General features: G+C 38.7%; 1 protein-coding gene across 1 annotated transcript in view; it reads left to right on the forward strand.

The window, feature by feature from the left end:
- Positions 1-1,891, forward strand: part of TBCA (tubulin folding cofactor A) — a 74,957-nt gene extending 73,066 nt beyond the window's left edge. The window contains exon 4 of the mRNA XM_041752759.1: positions 1,636-1,891. Within this exon, the coding sequence (XP_041608693.1) occupies positions 1,636-1,716 (81 nt within the window). The 3' untranslated portion in view covers positions 1,717-1,891. The remainder of the gene's footprint in view (positions 1-1,635) is intronic.
- The last annotated feature ends 14,483 nt before the right edge of the window (positions 1,892-16,374 follow it).

Below are 16,374 nucleotides of genomic sequence, written 5' to 3' on the forward strand. Positions count from 1 at the left end.
TGCCTTATATAACAAAAATATTGTGAGGCTTTCTCAGGATGATCATATGTATTCTTTGAAAAAGAATGACATTTGTTTTCCCACAAAAATAATATTAGGACTAAATCTGTAAGAAAGGAAAAAGAGAAATGTTTAATATTTACTTTAATTGGACACAGAACTCCATATTTATCTATAGGAACCTTTTATTTTATTTTTTAAGATTTTATTTATTCATTCATGAGAGACGCAGAGACACAGGCAGAGGGAGAAACAGGCTCCCTGCAGGGAGCCCGACCCGGGACCAGATCCGGGGCCTCCAGGATCATGCCCCGGTCTACAGGCGGCACTAAACCACTGCGCCACCCGGGCTGCCCTATAGGAACCTTTTAAAGTCAAGATAATTCTCCTTCTTAACAGCCAAAAATAAAGGTGTGGTTTTGAAATAAAATATAAAATTTTTTTTTTAATTTTTTATTTATTTATGATAGTCACAGAGAGAGAGAGAGAGGCAGAGACACAGGCGGAGGGAGAAGCAGGCTCCATGCACCGGGAGCCTGATATGGGGTTCGATCCCGGGTCTCCAGGATCGCGCCCTGGGCCAAAGGCAGGCGCCAAACCGCTGCGCCACCCAGGGATCCCTGAAATAAAATATAGATGAAAGAAGGAAATAATTACAGCATTAAAATATTCCCTGAGACAAAAGCACCATTTTTCTTTCCTGACAATTTAAATGCTTTTTTTCTCTCATGAATCTAGTAACTGAAAAAGTAATAGGAATTGCTTGAAAAAAATGATACTGTCTTTGGATGATATATTTTGTGTGTAAGGATGTATTCAACATAGAAATACAAAAGGTATTTCTACCCTCAAAGAGCTTATATTTACTAACAAAGACATAATATAGAGGTTTAAGAAATTTTTGCCTATAATCTAAGTTAAGCAAATTCTTACTCCTTTTGCTTTAAATTTTCATATTAAATAAATACACATACCTTATTCCCTCTGCTCTGTAACTTAGATGGTATTATTTCATTTATCCCTTAGCATGATAATAGTAAGACCTTTATGTATGAAAAAAACAAGGAAAAACTCAGTCTTTAAATGTCAAAAATTTTTTTAGTATTTTGTTTCCTTGTAGTACAGTACATAATATTAATAAGCAGACAGTTCATTTTTCTAATTCAAAGATTATACTTATCTCTGGTGTGACACCACTAGCCTTCTTTGTCATTTTGGGTAGTTGGAGGATTATGTTGGTCTGAATGTTGTTATATATGTAACATTTTAGTAAAGCATCATTTTTTATTTTTAGTCCATTAATAATACTTTTTGATTGCTGTTATATTGACAGAATGAGAATAAATGTTTTTTGAGGTTTTTATGTAGTTATTTAATGCCAATAGCTTTAGATGACCCTGTTTTTTACTTACTCTGTGAGAATGCTATACAGTGAAACGACAAAACCTGTTATTTCTTCTTTTACCTGTAAAGAAAGAACAGAAATATGGGAAATCTGTGAAATTACATAATATTTAGATGAGGTTTGGAATCCTTTTTGAGCTGTTTATTTTTTTGATGGTTTGTAATAATCTGAGTAAAAAAGCACTGAAGTTTGAGAAGGATAAATCTAATTTTTATTATATTTCATTTCAGGAGAGTGAAAAAGACTTGGAAGAAGCTGAGGAATATAAGGAAGCACGTTTAGTATTGGATTCAGTGAAGTTAGAAGCCTGAAGTTTTGCCGTGCAGGGTGTTTTTTCATTAAATCCTGAGATCCATTCCACAATTCATTATTTTTGACCACTGCTATATGTTCAAGTAGTATAAGAATGTGATTCTTTTTATGCAGTTGCATATATTTTTCTTTGCCTAATTTAATGTGTCAAATAAATGAGTTCGTCTAATAAAATTGTTTATTTCATACTTTATAAAATATTTTATATTAACTTTTTATCATTAAATTAGACATTTTTGACAGAATTTAAATCTGTTAGGTTCTCTTTGAAATCTAGATATTTTGATTCCTAACTGTAGATTGAATTAAAAATATGATACCTTTATTTTTTAGGTAAAAATCCAAATTTTGAAGTTTATTCTGAAACAACTCCTTCAAAAGAAAGGAAGAACGTCTCTTGAGATAAGACCTCACATATTTATCCCTTCACAATGAAAGTCTAGCATTTCCATTACTGTTAATTAATGGAGACATTTAAATCTTTTTGCAGAAAGATTTATATGAAAAACACCAACAATTTAGATCTTCAAATAAGATTCTTATGAACAAAGAATTCAATTGTATTTTAAAGGAATAATAATAGTATACTGGGAAATATTTAACAGGTCTTCAAAATGGAAAGGGAACCTCTTACTTCTGGGGTATAAATACCCCTGCTGTGACTGATTTCAAGCTGCTACCATGACATCACTGAACACAAGGCTGGGAAGATAGGAGCCAGCTCCAGCATACACCATAGCCAAACCTGGATTTTGATTGGAAAAGATTCTCGTTTTATCACGAAGTGTTTTTCTAGTACAGTTGTAAACCAATTAATTACCTAATCATTTGAGTTTATTTTCTAAAATGCATGTCAACTCCTTTAGTTTTCTTCTATTTCTTGAAAATGTGTGTGAGCCTTATATCACCAGCCTACCATGAGCAGCAATGGAATGAACTAAAATACTAATAATAGCTTTTAAGCTTTAAAACTCATTATTGAAAAAATAACAAAATCGAAATTTTTTCCGATTACATAAGATACATATGTATATGTGTAAGGTAATTTGCCTGATTTTGGAAGTCGCTAATGATGACTAGAAACCATAACACTTAGTGAATCTGTCAAAAAGATCAGAGAAGAGAAAAATAATATATTCTTACCTGCTATTATTTCTAAAGGGTACTCTGTTGTTTTAAAGAATAGAATCCATCATTTTTTAAATCTTTATACAAGCAGAACATTACTTCATCAGAGAATAACATTAGAAGCACTTCTACATTGAAATGTCATTATCTTAAAACATTACATGCCTTTTTTAAAGTATATGAGGTGGGGAGGGGAAGAGTGAGGAAATAACATAATTACAATGTGAAACCTTATACTACAGCTTGCTTAATATTAAGGATTTGAGTAGCAGGAGAATTAAAATTCTAGATTATGTTGTGGTTGGATTAAACAACAGAATAGGTTGGCTTCTTCGGGGGTGAGGGAGCGCAGTTTAGTTTTCCAAGTAAGGTATCATTTAAAGAAAGTTACCATTTTTTTAAAATGTAAAAAATCTCATTTCAACTTTTTGCCAAATATATAAATATCATCTATATTCAAAGCAAAAAATATTGGTTCCCCCAGAAAAAAAGTAAATCTGAAAGGGAAATTTTACAGCCAGAATCCAAATCTTGGTTGCTGAAAAAATTATTTTTTTGTCCGAAAGCCTAAGGAAAGAAGGAATTAACAAGGTAGATGAAAGTAATACATCTTTAGAGAATTTCTATCTCAATTATAGATTTCATACTGGATCTCTCTCCAGACATTGATGAGAAGCAGCAAGAAGCTTAAGATTCTGTGAAGGGGCTTATTCCTGAAAGTTTTTGACGCATTCCACTTATGTTTTCATGGCCATCAAAATGCATAGTAACAGTTGTAATTCATCCAGTGTTAACTTGTTTTTAAGCTTTTAGTTGAAACCTTGCATCTGTAGGATAATAGGTAGAAATTCCCAAAAGTAATGTTATGTTGCCTTTTACTCTCCAATATCTGATCCCCAATCTACATATAGCAGTTGCTCAGTAGACATTTGTAGAATAAGTGAAAAGCAAGAGGTAAAAACCTCTGGAGTGAGAGAAAGAATGCTATGAAGTATATCATCACATCACATACTTAATACAGTGCTTTTCAAACTATTTTTACTGCCAACCTCAAGAAGAAATTTTCTGTTGTGACCCAATACATATTTATGGAGGTCTATATACACATAAAGAATAGACATCTTCAATATGTACAATTTCTCAGTTGTTTTCTATTTTGTTAATGATTATGACCACCTGCTATTGGGTTGTGAATAACACTACCCTAATACAATAATATAAAATGATTCTAAGAATTGTCTCTTTGTCTCTCTTCTCTTTCCCTATAGTCTACAACATATATAAACTTAGGTCTCAGAACAGTTGTTTGTGTGAATATGTGCAGTTATACACATTGCAGATGTAAAGTGTCATTGTAACATGTTATCATTTTAAGATTTGTTAGGTGCCCTTAGTCTTGCACAGACTGATAATGGCTTTCACCGAGTAAATAGGAAGACAAGGGACAGAATCAAGCAGTAAACCTAACTTTTCCATATTTTTCTGCATAGCAAAGGGCACATAATTTCTAAGTAACTAAGAATGTGCATAGGATAAAGAAGTAGAAACATGACACGTGGAATGAGTTAAAGTAACCAAATCCAATGCCATTAAGAGCATTTCCAAGTTCTAACATTTTCACTTAGACATTATTGGCTAATGAAGATTCAGTACTAAATGAGAGTACTCCCCCAAAGTCCTCGACAGGAGCTTTGTGGCTGGGCTTTTGGGACATTTACATTTTGGATGAATGTTAACATTTCAAGAACTAGGCTGTCCTTTCATATTTTTACTATATCCTATTTTGTACTGTATTTTGTGCCATAAGTTATGTAAACAGTTCCTTGGGAAGGAATGGAACTTGTGACAAGGTAAAAAAAAAAAAAAAGCTAAAATAAGCATGTATTTATTCTATGAGGCATGGAAACTGACTAAAGAATATATTTTAATGTTCATTTAACATTTCTTGACTTTCTGGTCAGGAACATTCAAAGCCCAATATTTAAAAATCGTCTCTATGCCTATACCTGTGCACTGAATCACTTCCAAATTGAGCAGTCAAACCTGGTTAATCTAAATTACTTTGCAAACTTCATTACATTACTTGGCTTTTTAAAAATCCTATCAAATTTAATAAGGACATCTCCTACAGCTGGTTATCACTTAAATCTTATTATTTGGTCATTTAGATAAACCAAGGACAGATTAATCCTTTCTTTGACTGCAAGTTAGGGCCTTTAAATGTCAGTGTAAACTTGACATGTATATGAGCAAGAGCTGTGAAGCATTGGCATTAAAGGGTTAATCAGATAATTTAGTCCTTGAGACTCTTTTGAGTGCTTTTAGCTGGAAAGAAATTGAATGGTTGAGAAATGGTGCACTATGAAACAAGTTATAAGTATTAGTGTACTTGAAATTTTCAAGAGTGCTTCATAAAAATGTATATTGCACTCCACTGTTCGTCTTATTGCTCTTATAATAAGAGAGGCATTTGTTCATATTGGACTATTGCACTGAAGGTATAATTAATTTATGAGACAGTAGATCAAAACCTTATATTTTTTCTTGCCTTCTGTTGACTTTTGGGTAGTTGACAAGGTTCCTTTAAAGTCTTGAGAGGGGAAAAAAAAATCTTGAGAGGAGTATATGTCATAAGAGGTTAATATTTTTAATGCCCAAAAAGCTCTTTGAAATTAATTTTAAAAATCTCCAGTATAAAAAAAAAGAAGCACACAATTCATAAAAGTACAAATGAATAGGTTTTTAAAAAATGTTTTACTCCAGTAATAAACACAAATTTTAAAAATAAGGTAAATTTTTAAAAAAATGAATACTGGTTGGCTCAATGTGATAAAGTATTGGTTAATGAGACTAGATAAAAGGATGAAATGGGAAATAGTGAAAAAGATGCATTGTTTTCACTATGCAGTTGATAAGATCCAGGTAAACACGAGTCATCTGCAAAATAATAGGAATAAGGTAATTAATATATAGTATAGAGAATTATAAGGGATTTATAATTACTTATAACGGATTTAAAATTAATATATAGAATTATAATGGATCGAATAATGTCTCTCAAAAAGATATGTTGAAATCCTAACCCCCAGTACTCAGAATGTGACCTTTTTTAGAAATAGGGTCCTTGCTTTATATAATTATTTAAGGTGAGGTCATACTAGAATAAGACCCTTAATCTATGACTAGTGTTCTAAAACAATGTGAAGACAGAGAGAAGGCCGTATGACAAAATAGAGATTGGAATTACACAAGCCAAGAAACATAAGAGTGACACTAGAAACTAGAAGAAAGGCATGGAACAAATTCTCTTAGATTTCAGACTTCTAGCCTCCAGAACTGTGATACAGTAAATTTCTGTTGTTTTAAGCCACTTGGTTTGCGATACTTTGTTAGAGCAGTCCTAAAAATCTGCATAGAACCCAAGCTTTTCTATATGCCAGCAATAACCAAATATATGGAAAAATACATCCCTACTGAGTCATAGAAGACAACATTTTAAAAAAGGATTTGTACTATATATGGAAAGTTAATGTCAAACGTGGCTTTTTATGTAAATCTATAAATTCAGTGAAATACAATAGGATTGGGTGGAGAAGGAGAATTTTAGGAAATGATTATAAAATCCAATTAGATGGGGATATGAAAAAAAGAATCGTAATCAGGGAAAACTACTTTTGCTCACTATTTAATAAACTGTCAAATTGCAATAATTGGACACAGGGCAAAAGAATAGAAGATCAAAGAATAGAATTCAGGAGTGAACTCCAATATATACTTAAGGGAATTTAGTATATGATAAAGGATATTTCAGATCCTTGGGAGAAAGAGATTATTTACTAAGTCATTGGGATAACTGGCTAATCATGGGTGGTGGGGATAAAGCTGGATCTCTATTTCATCTCTCACACCAAAATGAATTTTAACTAAGTCAACATATCGATATGAAAAGGAAAAAATACTGAGAGAAGAAAACAGTAAAACTAATAGATTAATGAATTTTAAATTGATACTATGCAGTGAAGGTATAAGGAAATAGGAAACCTAATGAACTTAGTGAAAATATTTTAAAGATGAAAATTCTCTGAATTAATACATAAATGTAATAGCATAATTATTAAAATTATACATAGGAAAAATAGACTATCCAATGAAATCTTGAAAACGGAGAATTAGGAAAAGAGGATATATGGAGGAAATAGTGCGGTTGGATATTGAAACTTAAAATTGAATTTAAAACACTGAAACTGGCATAAGATCAAGTTTAGTGGAGTAGACTAGAAAGCCCAAACAAGCCCCAAGTATATTTAAATACACAAGTACCTGATAGAGGTAAAGGGTGGATAATAAATAAACGGAATTAGGAAAGTCAGTTACCCATTGAGAAAAACACATTTCTATCTCGTCCCACACAACACAACAACACTTAAATGGATTAAAGAATTACAATTGACTTGAAAAATACAGGTCTGAACAGTGTGAATCCACTTATACACAATTTTTAAAATAATACAGTACAAGTACTATAAATGTGTTTTCCTTATGATTTTCATGTTTTATTTTCTCTAGCTTACATGATTGTAAGAATATAGCAAATAATACATAAAATACACAAAATATGTGTTAGTCAACTGTGTCTTATCAGTAAGGCTTCCAGTCAACAGTAAGTTATTAGTAGTTAGCTTTTGGGAGAATCAGAAGTTCTACGCAGAATTTTTTGCTGGGTTGGAGGGTCATCAGCACGCTGTTCAAGGGGGTGCTGGGTATTTAAGCCCTGGGTATTTCTTGGGCCTGTACTATTATATTAGACAGGAACTATAATGGAGCTGATGCAATAGTACGCAAAACAAGCAAAGATCTCTGCTCTTGGGGAGCATACAACTCATGGAGTGTGACAGTAAGTATCAGCTCTGCAGCTGAAAGCCCCCGAAGTATGTTGCAGAGCAGATCCCCTAAGAACAATGAAGCCATTACTCGGCTGTCCCTGGACCCAGCGCAGCCAGTTCCCTCTCTGCCACGTGGTCCCGGGAGCTCTGGCTACCAGCACTACCACCCTTAGCACCAGAGGAGGTGCTACAGCATCATCCTGCTCTAGCGCACCAGTTCCCCGGCAAAGCCTAGGGTGAGTGTTTCTGGTGGGTGGAGCCGAGGTTGTGGGCTCACACCTCCCTTTGGCAAGTGAGGCATCTATCATGCGAAGGCTCTGACCCTGCGACCCTTGTGGGTAGATGGAGGTGGTATTCAGATGCTGAAAATTAATAAGAGAGAGGGATGATAAGAATTTTAAGACTGGAATAGAGGGGCAGCCCCGGTGGCGCAGCGGTTTAGGGCCGCCTACAGCCCAGGGCATGATCCTGGCATCCCGGGATCGAGTCCCACGTTGGGCTCCTTGCACGGAGCTGCTTCTCCCTCTGCCTGTGTCTCTGCCCCTCTCTCTCTCTCTCTCTCTCTGCATCCTTACGAATAAATAAATAAAATCTTTAAAAAAAAAAAAAGACTAAAAAAAAAAAAAGACTGGAATAGAGTTCCTGGGACACTTCAAGGACAAGATGGAAGATAAGACTTGAAGGATGGTGGGAAGGAAGGAAGGAAGGCAAGTAGTTGGACAAACATCTTAGTGATCTGCCTCTAAGAGGGAAGTCGAGAGAGGGAGCAAAGTTCCTGGCCGGTGAGTGCTGGGCTTGACTGAAGAGTCGAGGAGAAAGCTAAATCGGACAGGTGGTGGACAGGTGGTCGGGCTAGGCCAGGAAGGCTCTTGGAAGCCAAGCAGGAAGGTGGGGCTTTAGACCCAGGCCATGTGGAGACTCCGGGGTTCTTGACCAGCAGAGGGACACTTGGTCCCTCATGTCTAAGACTATTTCATTCATTCATTTACCAAAATCTCTGTGTGTAAGGTGATAGGAATAGAATGGTGAACAAGAGGAGGTGCAGTCCCTCAGGCCACTTCCAGGGTGGCAGCAAAGACAACAGCAGACAAGCCAATAACAGTATAGCGTGAGAGCAGCCTAAGGAAGCCCTGGGAGCTTTCACACGCGGCCACTCCGCGCCAGCTGTGGGGGTGGAGGAAGCTTCCTGAGGAACGCGAGATTAAACTGAGACCTGGAATATTCCAGCCAGGAGAAATAGCAAACCACGTGGACCCTCACACTTCAAAGCTCACCCGTGAACTTCCATAAATGAGACACAGGTTATTAGTATTGTGTTTAAGAACATGCACTGTTGAGCTCAGACCATCAGCTTCATCTGAGCTGTAATTGCCACAGATGTGGGGGCCGGGGGGCGGGGGGTACCAGACTTAGGGGATGAAGCCGACTGGCACCTCCCATAGATCCGCGCAGCGGGTGCTGCTGTCAGTCAGGACCCCATCAGGAAAACCAAGTAATTCAAAGGGATTTTCAGAGGAATCCCAGAGCAAACTGAATGCAGGAATTATTTGGTAAATGATGGAAGAGCTGAAAATCAAATAGGAAATGGTAACCAAAAAAAGGAAGGATGGAAGGAAAAGAAGAAGTGAAAAGAAAATCCAAGGAAATGGTGAGCAACCCGAGGGAACAACTGCAGGCGCTGCTGCCGCCCCAGGCTGGGGGACCAGGGGGAAGGGGCCGGGCCGTGGGGGGGTCACCTGCGAGGCCCATGGGGGCTCCCCCGCCGGGTGCTGGGAGGAAGGAGGCTCTGGCCTGAAGGCCATCGGGCTCAGCTAGAGGGTTGGACGCTCCGGAACCGACATTTGGTACATTTGTTAGGTTACCTCGGGACAAAGACAGCCTTTGACAACTCTTCTGCTCCTTTTAAAGGCAAATGGTTTTCTGATGAGTCAGTCCCACAGGTAAAGAGGACACCAGACCAAACTGGGGCGAGCACGCTATCATTGTCTTTGCCCCTCCAAACCCTCGCCCTGGAGAGCTTCTCCTGCTGCAGCAGCTACTCCCCAGCTTCCCAAGTGTGTAGATCTCCAAGCGGGTTGTTGGCAGTACCCACAGCTGAGCAGACTCCCAAGGAAGAGCGAGATGCTTGTGCTGGCGTGTTCCCCACTGCCTGAGACGTCGCCCTTCGCACCAGAGAGCCCCGAGGAGAGGTCAAGCAGGGTCTTCCCTAAGCCCTCCCACCAGTTGCCTCCTTCTTAAAGATAGAGTGTAAGGGTCCCAGGCATTGGCACTTGGCCTTGGCTTGACTCTGGGGTGTCTGTGGCCTCCTCCCGGAGACTTCGCTCAGCCTTGGAGGACAGCTAACACCACGGTCCGGATTCTCCCTCCACTCCCCTCAACTCAGTCCAGGCCCTCCACTCCCTCCAGAAGCCTGGCAAAGTTCAGTTTGCAGGTTAATTCCAGTTAGGAGCTGTTCTCTTCGGAGTATCCGCTTTTCACATCCACTTCCACCAAATTTGGAGATGCGGTCATCCCAGGGGTGGCAGGAAAACTATGATTCAGAGCAAAAGCTGCATGTTTCTCTCACGGAAAGGCTACATTGCAATGAAACTATTACATTGTGTATAAATATACAGGGAAGTTAGCAAACCCTCTGGTAAGGAAATAGCTGGGCCTGTAGACAAAATAAAAGAGGAAAAGCAGCCATGCTGACTTGTAACAAGAACAGAGTTAGAACCTGTTCTTCACCCGTTCCCCACACAGCTACTCCTTCAGTACCTACCATATGTCAGGCCCTGTGCGAGGCCCTGGGAATACAAAGTCGAGACGCTCATGATCACATAACCTATTCTTATACTGCAGTGGACCAAGTGCTGTGAGACTGTGATCTCCAATAAATAAATATTTGATTATTGTTCTGTTTCTGGCATAGAGCTCCTGAAACCCTTGGAATTTCATAAGTCATAAGAGTGATAAAGTTGTCAGGGAAATACAAATCAGAACTACGATGAGATACCATCTCGCACAGGTCAGAATGGCTAAAATGAACAACTCAGGATATAACAGATGTTAACAAGGATGAGAAAGGGGAGTCCTCTTACACTGTTGGAGAGAATGCAAACTGGTGCAGCCACTCTGGAGAACAGTGTGGAGGTTCCTGAGAAAGTTAAAAAGTCATAGAGCTACCCTATGACCCAGAAATTGTCTTCTTAGGTAATTATTATCCAAAGGATACAAACATGGTGATTCACAGAGGCACATGCACCCTGATATTTACAGTAGCATTACTCACAATAGCCAAAATACGGAAAGAGCCCAGACGTCCATCAACTGATGAGTGGATAAAGGTGTGTGTGTGTGTGTGTGTGTGTGTGTGTAATAGAATATTGCTCAGCCATCAGAAAAGAACGAATCCTTGCCATTTGCAATCACATGGATGGAATTCGAGTGTATTATGCTAAGCGAAATAAGTCAATCAGAGAAAGACAAATGCTATATGATTTCACTCGTATGTGGAATTTAAGAAAATAAGCATGAACATAGACAAAGGGAAAGAAAAATAAAATAGGATGAAAACAGCAAGGGAGGCAAACCATAAGAGACTCTTAACTCTAGGGAACAAACTGAGGGCTGCTGGAGGGGAGGGGTGGGGGGATGGGGTAACTGGAGGATGGGCACTAGGAGGACATGTGACGGAATGAGCAGAGTGTTATAGGACTGATGAATCATTAAATTCTACCCCTGGTGGGGGAGGGGAGAGAATTCTTTGGGGGAAAAAAAGTGATGAAGTTGTCTTGATATTCATAACAAACCACTTTCAACCACACCTGAGTTTATGATAATTCAGTGGTGTTTTCTGGAAGCACGGAGGGATGAAGGAAGATTGCCAGGAAAATCCACCCTGTGATTGGAGGGTTGGAATCCATCAAACCCAAGGAGGGGGTATTAGAACCTCCAGTCTATAGCTGATCTGTCAGAAGCACAAGTGACCCCTGGGCCTGCTAGTGGCACCTGAAGTGGTTGTGGTTGGGGGCAGTCTTGTAGGACTGAACTCTTGCTGTGGAATCTGATGCTATCTCCAGGCAACTAGGGTGAGAACTGAGCTAAAATGTAGGACCCCCAGCTGGTGCTGGAGAACTGGTTGGGAGGGGCGGGGGGGACCCACACATCAAAGTTACTGTCAGAATAGGAGTCATAGAAGGTCTTACTGGAGCCCAGAGGAAGGAGCCAACAGAAACTTTCAGGTTGGACTTCATATAGTATGGCATAGCCGTCTAAGTCGTCTCAGGGAGGAGATAAAGTGAAAAACCGCAGTTTTCAAAGACCCCCACCCAGATCACGGAGACAGTGTTCAGCTGCCAGTAGTAGACACGTGACCATTGCTGACTGAAACAGCAAAGACGACCAAGGATCCCGCACTTGGAATTGGGGAGCCGTTGGTTCCGAGGGCAGCACAGCAGTTCAGTGATGTGATTTAGGGCTCAGGCTGCCTCAACTTTTTTGACTTTAGCATTTTCAACTTGTAGACATTGACTTCCTCCTGGTACCAAGAGAGTTAACGTGGGCCTGGCGGGCAAGTCATTGAAATTTGCTGCTTCTACACTTCTCCTCTATGAAAGGAGATGTGATTAGATGATGAGCTTCCTATTATACCAACTACTACCCTGATGTGCTAGTTTAACCCATTATAATTCTTAAACTTCAGTTTGATGCACACTGAAGTTTAATAATTTTTTTTAAGGATTTTATTTATTTATTCATGATAGACACACAGAGAGAAAGAGAGGCAGAGACACAGGCAGAGGGAGGAGCAGGCTCCATGCCGGGATCCCGACGCAAGACTCGATCCCAGGACTCCAGGATTTCGCCCTGGGCCAATGGCAGGCGCTAAACCACCGAGCCACCCAGGGATCCCTGAAGTTTAAGAATTATTAAACACTTGGTGATTCAATAGGTCTGGAAAGGGGCCTGAAAATTCACAAGTTCTAACTTCTAACAAGTTCCCAAGTATTGCGGTGAGTGCTGGCCCAGGGGCCAGGCTTCGAGAACCACTGGTTTAAGTTAGCGGTATGTCAGTTTCCCTGACCTGTAAAATGAAGGGAGTGGCTCTTGAAAAAGGATCATATCACTCCTAGATAATTGCCAAATCCATTGGGGAGCGTTACATATATATAGATAATTGAGCCTCACCCCTGGAGATTCTGGTGCAGTGGATCTGGGGCCAGGCCCACGAATAGGTCTTCTACTAACAACCGCTTGGGGAATTATGACTTAGAGTGTTAGATAATCTTTAAGATCTTTCTAGCTCCATATTTGAAAGGCAAGATGGCTGATTACAGCAATGTGGGTAGTCTCAAAGGAAAAATAACTGCAAAGTAAGTCAGCATTTTTACCATCTTTCCTTTCAAATTCTCAGATAGCTAGGAATCTGTTTTTATCTCTTTAAAAACCTTCCTACTCTTACGGGTGAAGAAGAAACTAGACATTACTAGATTCTTTACTTTCTAGCTCCTTTAGGACACATCCCCCACTCTCCTCCTTCTGGAGGTATATAACTTCACTCTTAACTCTCTTAGCATTTATCTACATTATTACTTTATATGTATTTGTAATTATTTGGTTTTAATAATACAGGGACAGAATTCTTAAAATCGGATAATATAAAGGTTATAAGACCCAGCAAACTCCCACCACCCTCCCAGCCCCACTCTCCAGAAATAGTTTTAACGCTTTCATCTGCTCCTTCTGGTGTTTACCTCCATATTCCTCAGTCATAGGCATACACGACTTATTTCTTGATTTCCCAATTCCCAGCATCATTTATTGACTTCCCACCATGATAGCTGAGGGGTTAGTTCTCTTAAGCCAATTAATGTACTCTGATTATATGTTTGATTTTCCCCCTCAATTGTTTATTTTTCTTATAATTAATAATAGCCTCAATACATTTGCTTAATAGTTATAAATCCATCCTTAATTTTTCCCAAATGCTTTGACAAATCAGTTAAACATCTGATGAATGAGTTATCCAAACTTTTCAACATAGGACATTTGTTCTTTTGTACTTGGAGCCCTCCCTTCTGGAGCCTCCATCCTCTAGCCCCACTAGGAACTGCTAGCTCCCTGCCACACACCTGTCCTCCCGGTGATGTCCTTCAGCCAATGTCTTATGTTGAGACCTCTGTTGCCAGAATCCTGTCTCCTTCTTTTTTGTTCTTTCTAGAGCTTTCATTATTCAGATATTGGATCTTCTGGACTGATTTTTCTATATCTGTATTTTCCATTATGGTAGCTTCCAGCCACTTGTGGCTATTGAGCACTTGAAGTGTGATTGTCCAAATAAAGCTGTGTCATAAGACAGTATCAGCAAAATTATAAAATATTTCATTAATATTTCTATTTGATTACATATTGAGATGATAGTATCTTGAACTTATTTAGGTTAAATAGAATATATTACTAAAATTAATTTTATCTATCTTTTTGATGTGACTACTAAAAAAATCAAAATTGGGGCACCCAGTGGCTCAGTTAAGCATCTCCCTTCAGCTCAGGTCATGATCCCGGAGTCCTAGGATTGAGCTCTGAGTCAGGCTCTCTGCTCAGTGGGGATCTGTTTCTCCCTCTCCCTCTGCTCTCTTCCTTGCTCATGTTCTCTCTCTCAAATACATACATACATACATACATACATACATAAATTTTTAAGAAAATAAATAAAAATTAAAAAAAAACAAAATTAAACATGTGACTTGTAATATATTCCTATTGGACAGCACTGCTTAGTGTGTATTATCTGCTCTGTTCCATTTTACATCTTTTTATTTGGTCTGTTTTCTGGGAAATGTCATCAATTCCACCTTCTAATTCTTCTACTGAATTTTTATTTCAACTCCCATCTTTTTAAATTTCCAACAGGATTTTCCAGTCTCTTTTCCATAGCATATTTCATTTGTTTTGTGGATGCAATAGTTTCTCATCTCTGATTTTGTGATTCTAGCTCCCTTGACATTTTATTCTGTCGTCACTGTACCATTTTCCTACAAACTTCTTCATTCTCCTCGGTCTCCATTCATATTCAAGAGGCAGCAAGAAAGCTGCCCAGAAATGCTGTGTGTGTTGGCTTGTTGGCTTGTGGTCTTGACGGTGGATTGATGACGGGGAAAGCTGAACTTTCTTTGAGAGACACCTCTCCCCATCCCCACCAGCAAGTGTTAGTTTGGGGAGGATTTTTCTCAGGTACTTGTTTGTTTCTCCAGAGAAGAATCTTCCAGGCTCCTGTCTTGGTGAGTAGTTGGGGGAAGGGAGAGAGATGTTGGAAGCTATGTGTTCACTTTTCAGTTAATTCTACTATTTTGAATGCCTACCCATCCCTGGCCTCTCTGCTAGGTTTCCAAGTCCAGATCTTCTTAGGCTCAATATCTCTAGAGAATAAAACTTCTGTTGCATAAGAAAGTAGAGGTAACCACCTGACCAGAGGTTAGGGGAAAGAGGACATGATTCATCCATACTTCAGTTCCTCCATTACACTGTTGGGTCCAGGACCTCACTTCATTTTGGTCCCCTTTGTGAACACACAGATGGCTTCACTTTATCTCTTCTGTTAAGTCAGCAACATTGCCCTTCCCACTTCATATTTTTAGAAGCTATCTCTATGTTGGTAGATACAGAGCTCAGTTGGTAGAGCACATGACTAAATCTGAGGGTTGTGAGTTCAAGCCCCATGTTGGGTGTGGAGCTTACTTAAAAAAGAAAGAAAAGAAAGCTCTGTTTAAATCTTTTGTTTACTGTTATCTCCCATCCTGTTCTGTTTGACCTTGTGGGTTAATTCATTTTTAACTATGTAGTATTTTCTTAGGAGGATTTTAGTAAATAGAGAATAACACATTTCCTCATCTCTACCTGAACTCCTATTTCTACCCTAAGCTCTAGTTATTTACTGCTTTTTATCATCTCCTTTCATAGGGGGCAGGATCAAAATTTGCCTTATCTTTGAGTTCACTCCCCACCACCACCACTTTCTTCCTAGCATCTACATGTGGCTTTGTATGTACCGAGTGCTTGCTCGACAGAGAAGTAAGTCACTCATGTAAATTGTCCGTACTTCTGAGGGTTATTGGCTCCCTGTTTGCATAGATGAAGTCACTTTACCTCTCTGGACTACAGGAGATCTGTGTTAGAGTCTGGTTTCTAGATGATTTCTAAAGGCCCCATTTACCTTTAACATCCTAAGAATCCATGTGCTTAGTTTCTGCAGTAGTTTTCATTGTTTGCTAATGTATGTCGTATCATCATTAGGCATCTAACATTGTAGACAACTTTTACAAAGGAAAAAATTTAAATCCATCAAGAGAGCAATAATTACTCCTAGTTGAAAGGCTTATAATCCATAATCAACAATAGTGACCAAATGTAGTGTTGAAGATAGAATGAAAATAGCAAGTGCAATAAAGCCAGTACCTTCGTTCTGTCCTGCTTGTATAAGTTTTGGCATGCAGGGTGGGAGGACAAAAAAGGTAGGTAGGGTAAAACTACTGGAAGGTTTTTATCTTATTTTATTTTAAAGATTTTATTTTATTTTTTATTTAAAAAAATTTTTTTTTTTTGTATTTATTTATGATAGTCACAGAGAGAGAGAGAGAGGCAGAGACACAGGCAGAGGGAGAAGCA

Source organism: Vulpes lagopus, chromosome 4 (genome assembly GCF_018345385.1).
Source record: "Vulpes lagopus strain Blue_001 chromosome 4, ASM1834538v1, whole genome shotgun sequence".
In the NCBI taxonomy this organism is placed as follows: domain Eukaryota; kingdom Metazoa; phylum Chordata; class Mammalia; order Carnivora; family Canidae; genus Vulpes; species Vulpes lagopus.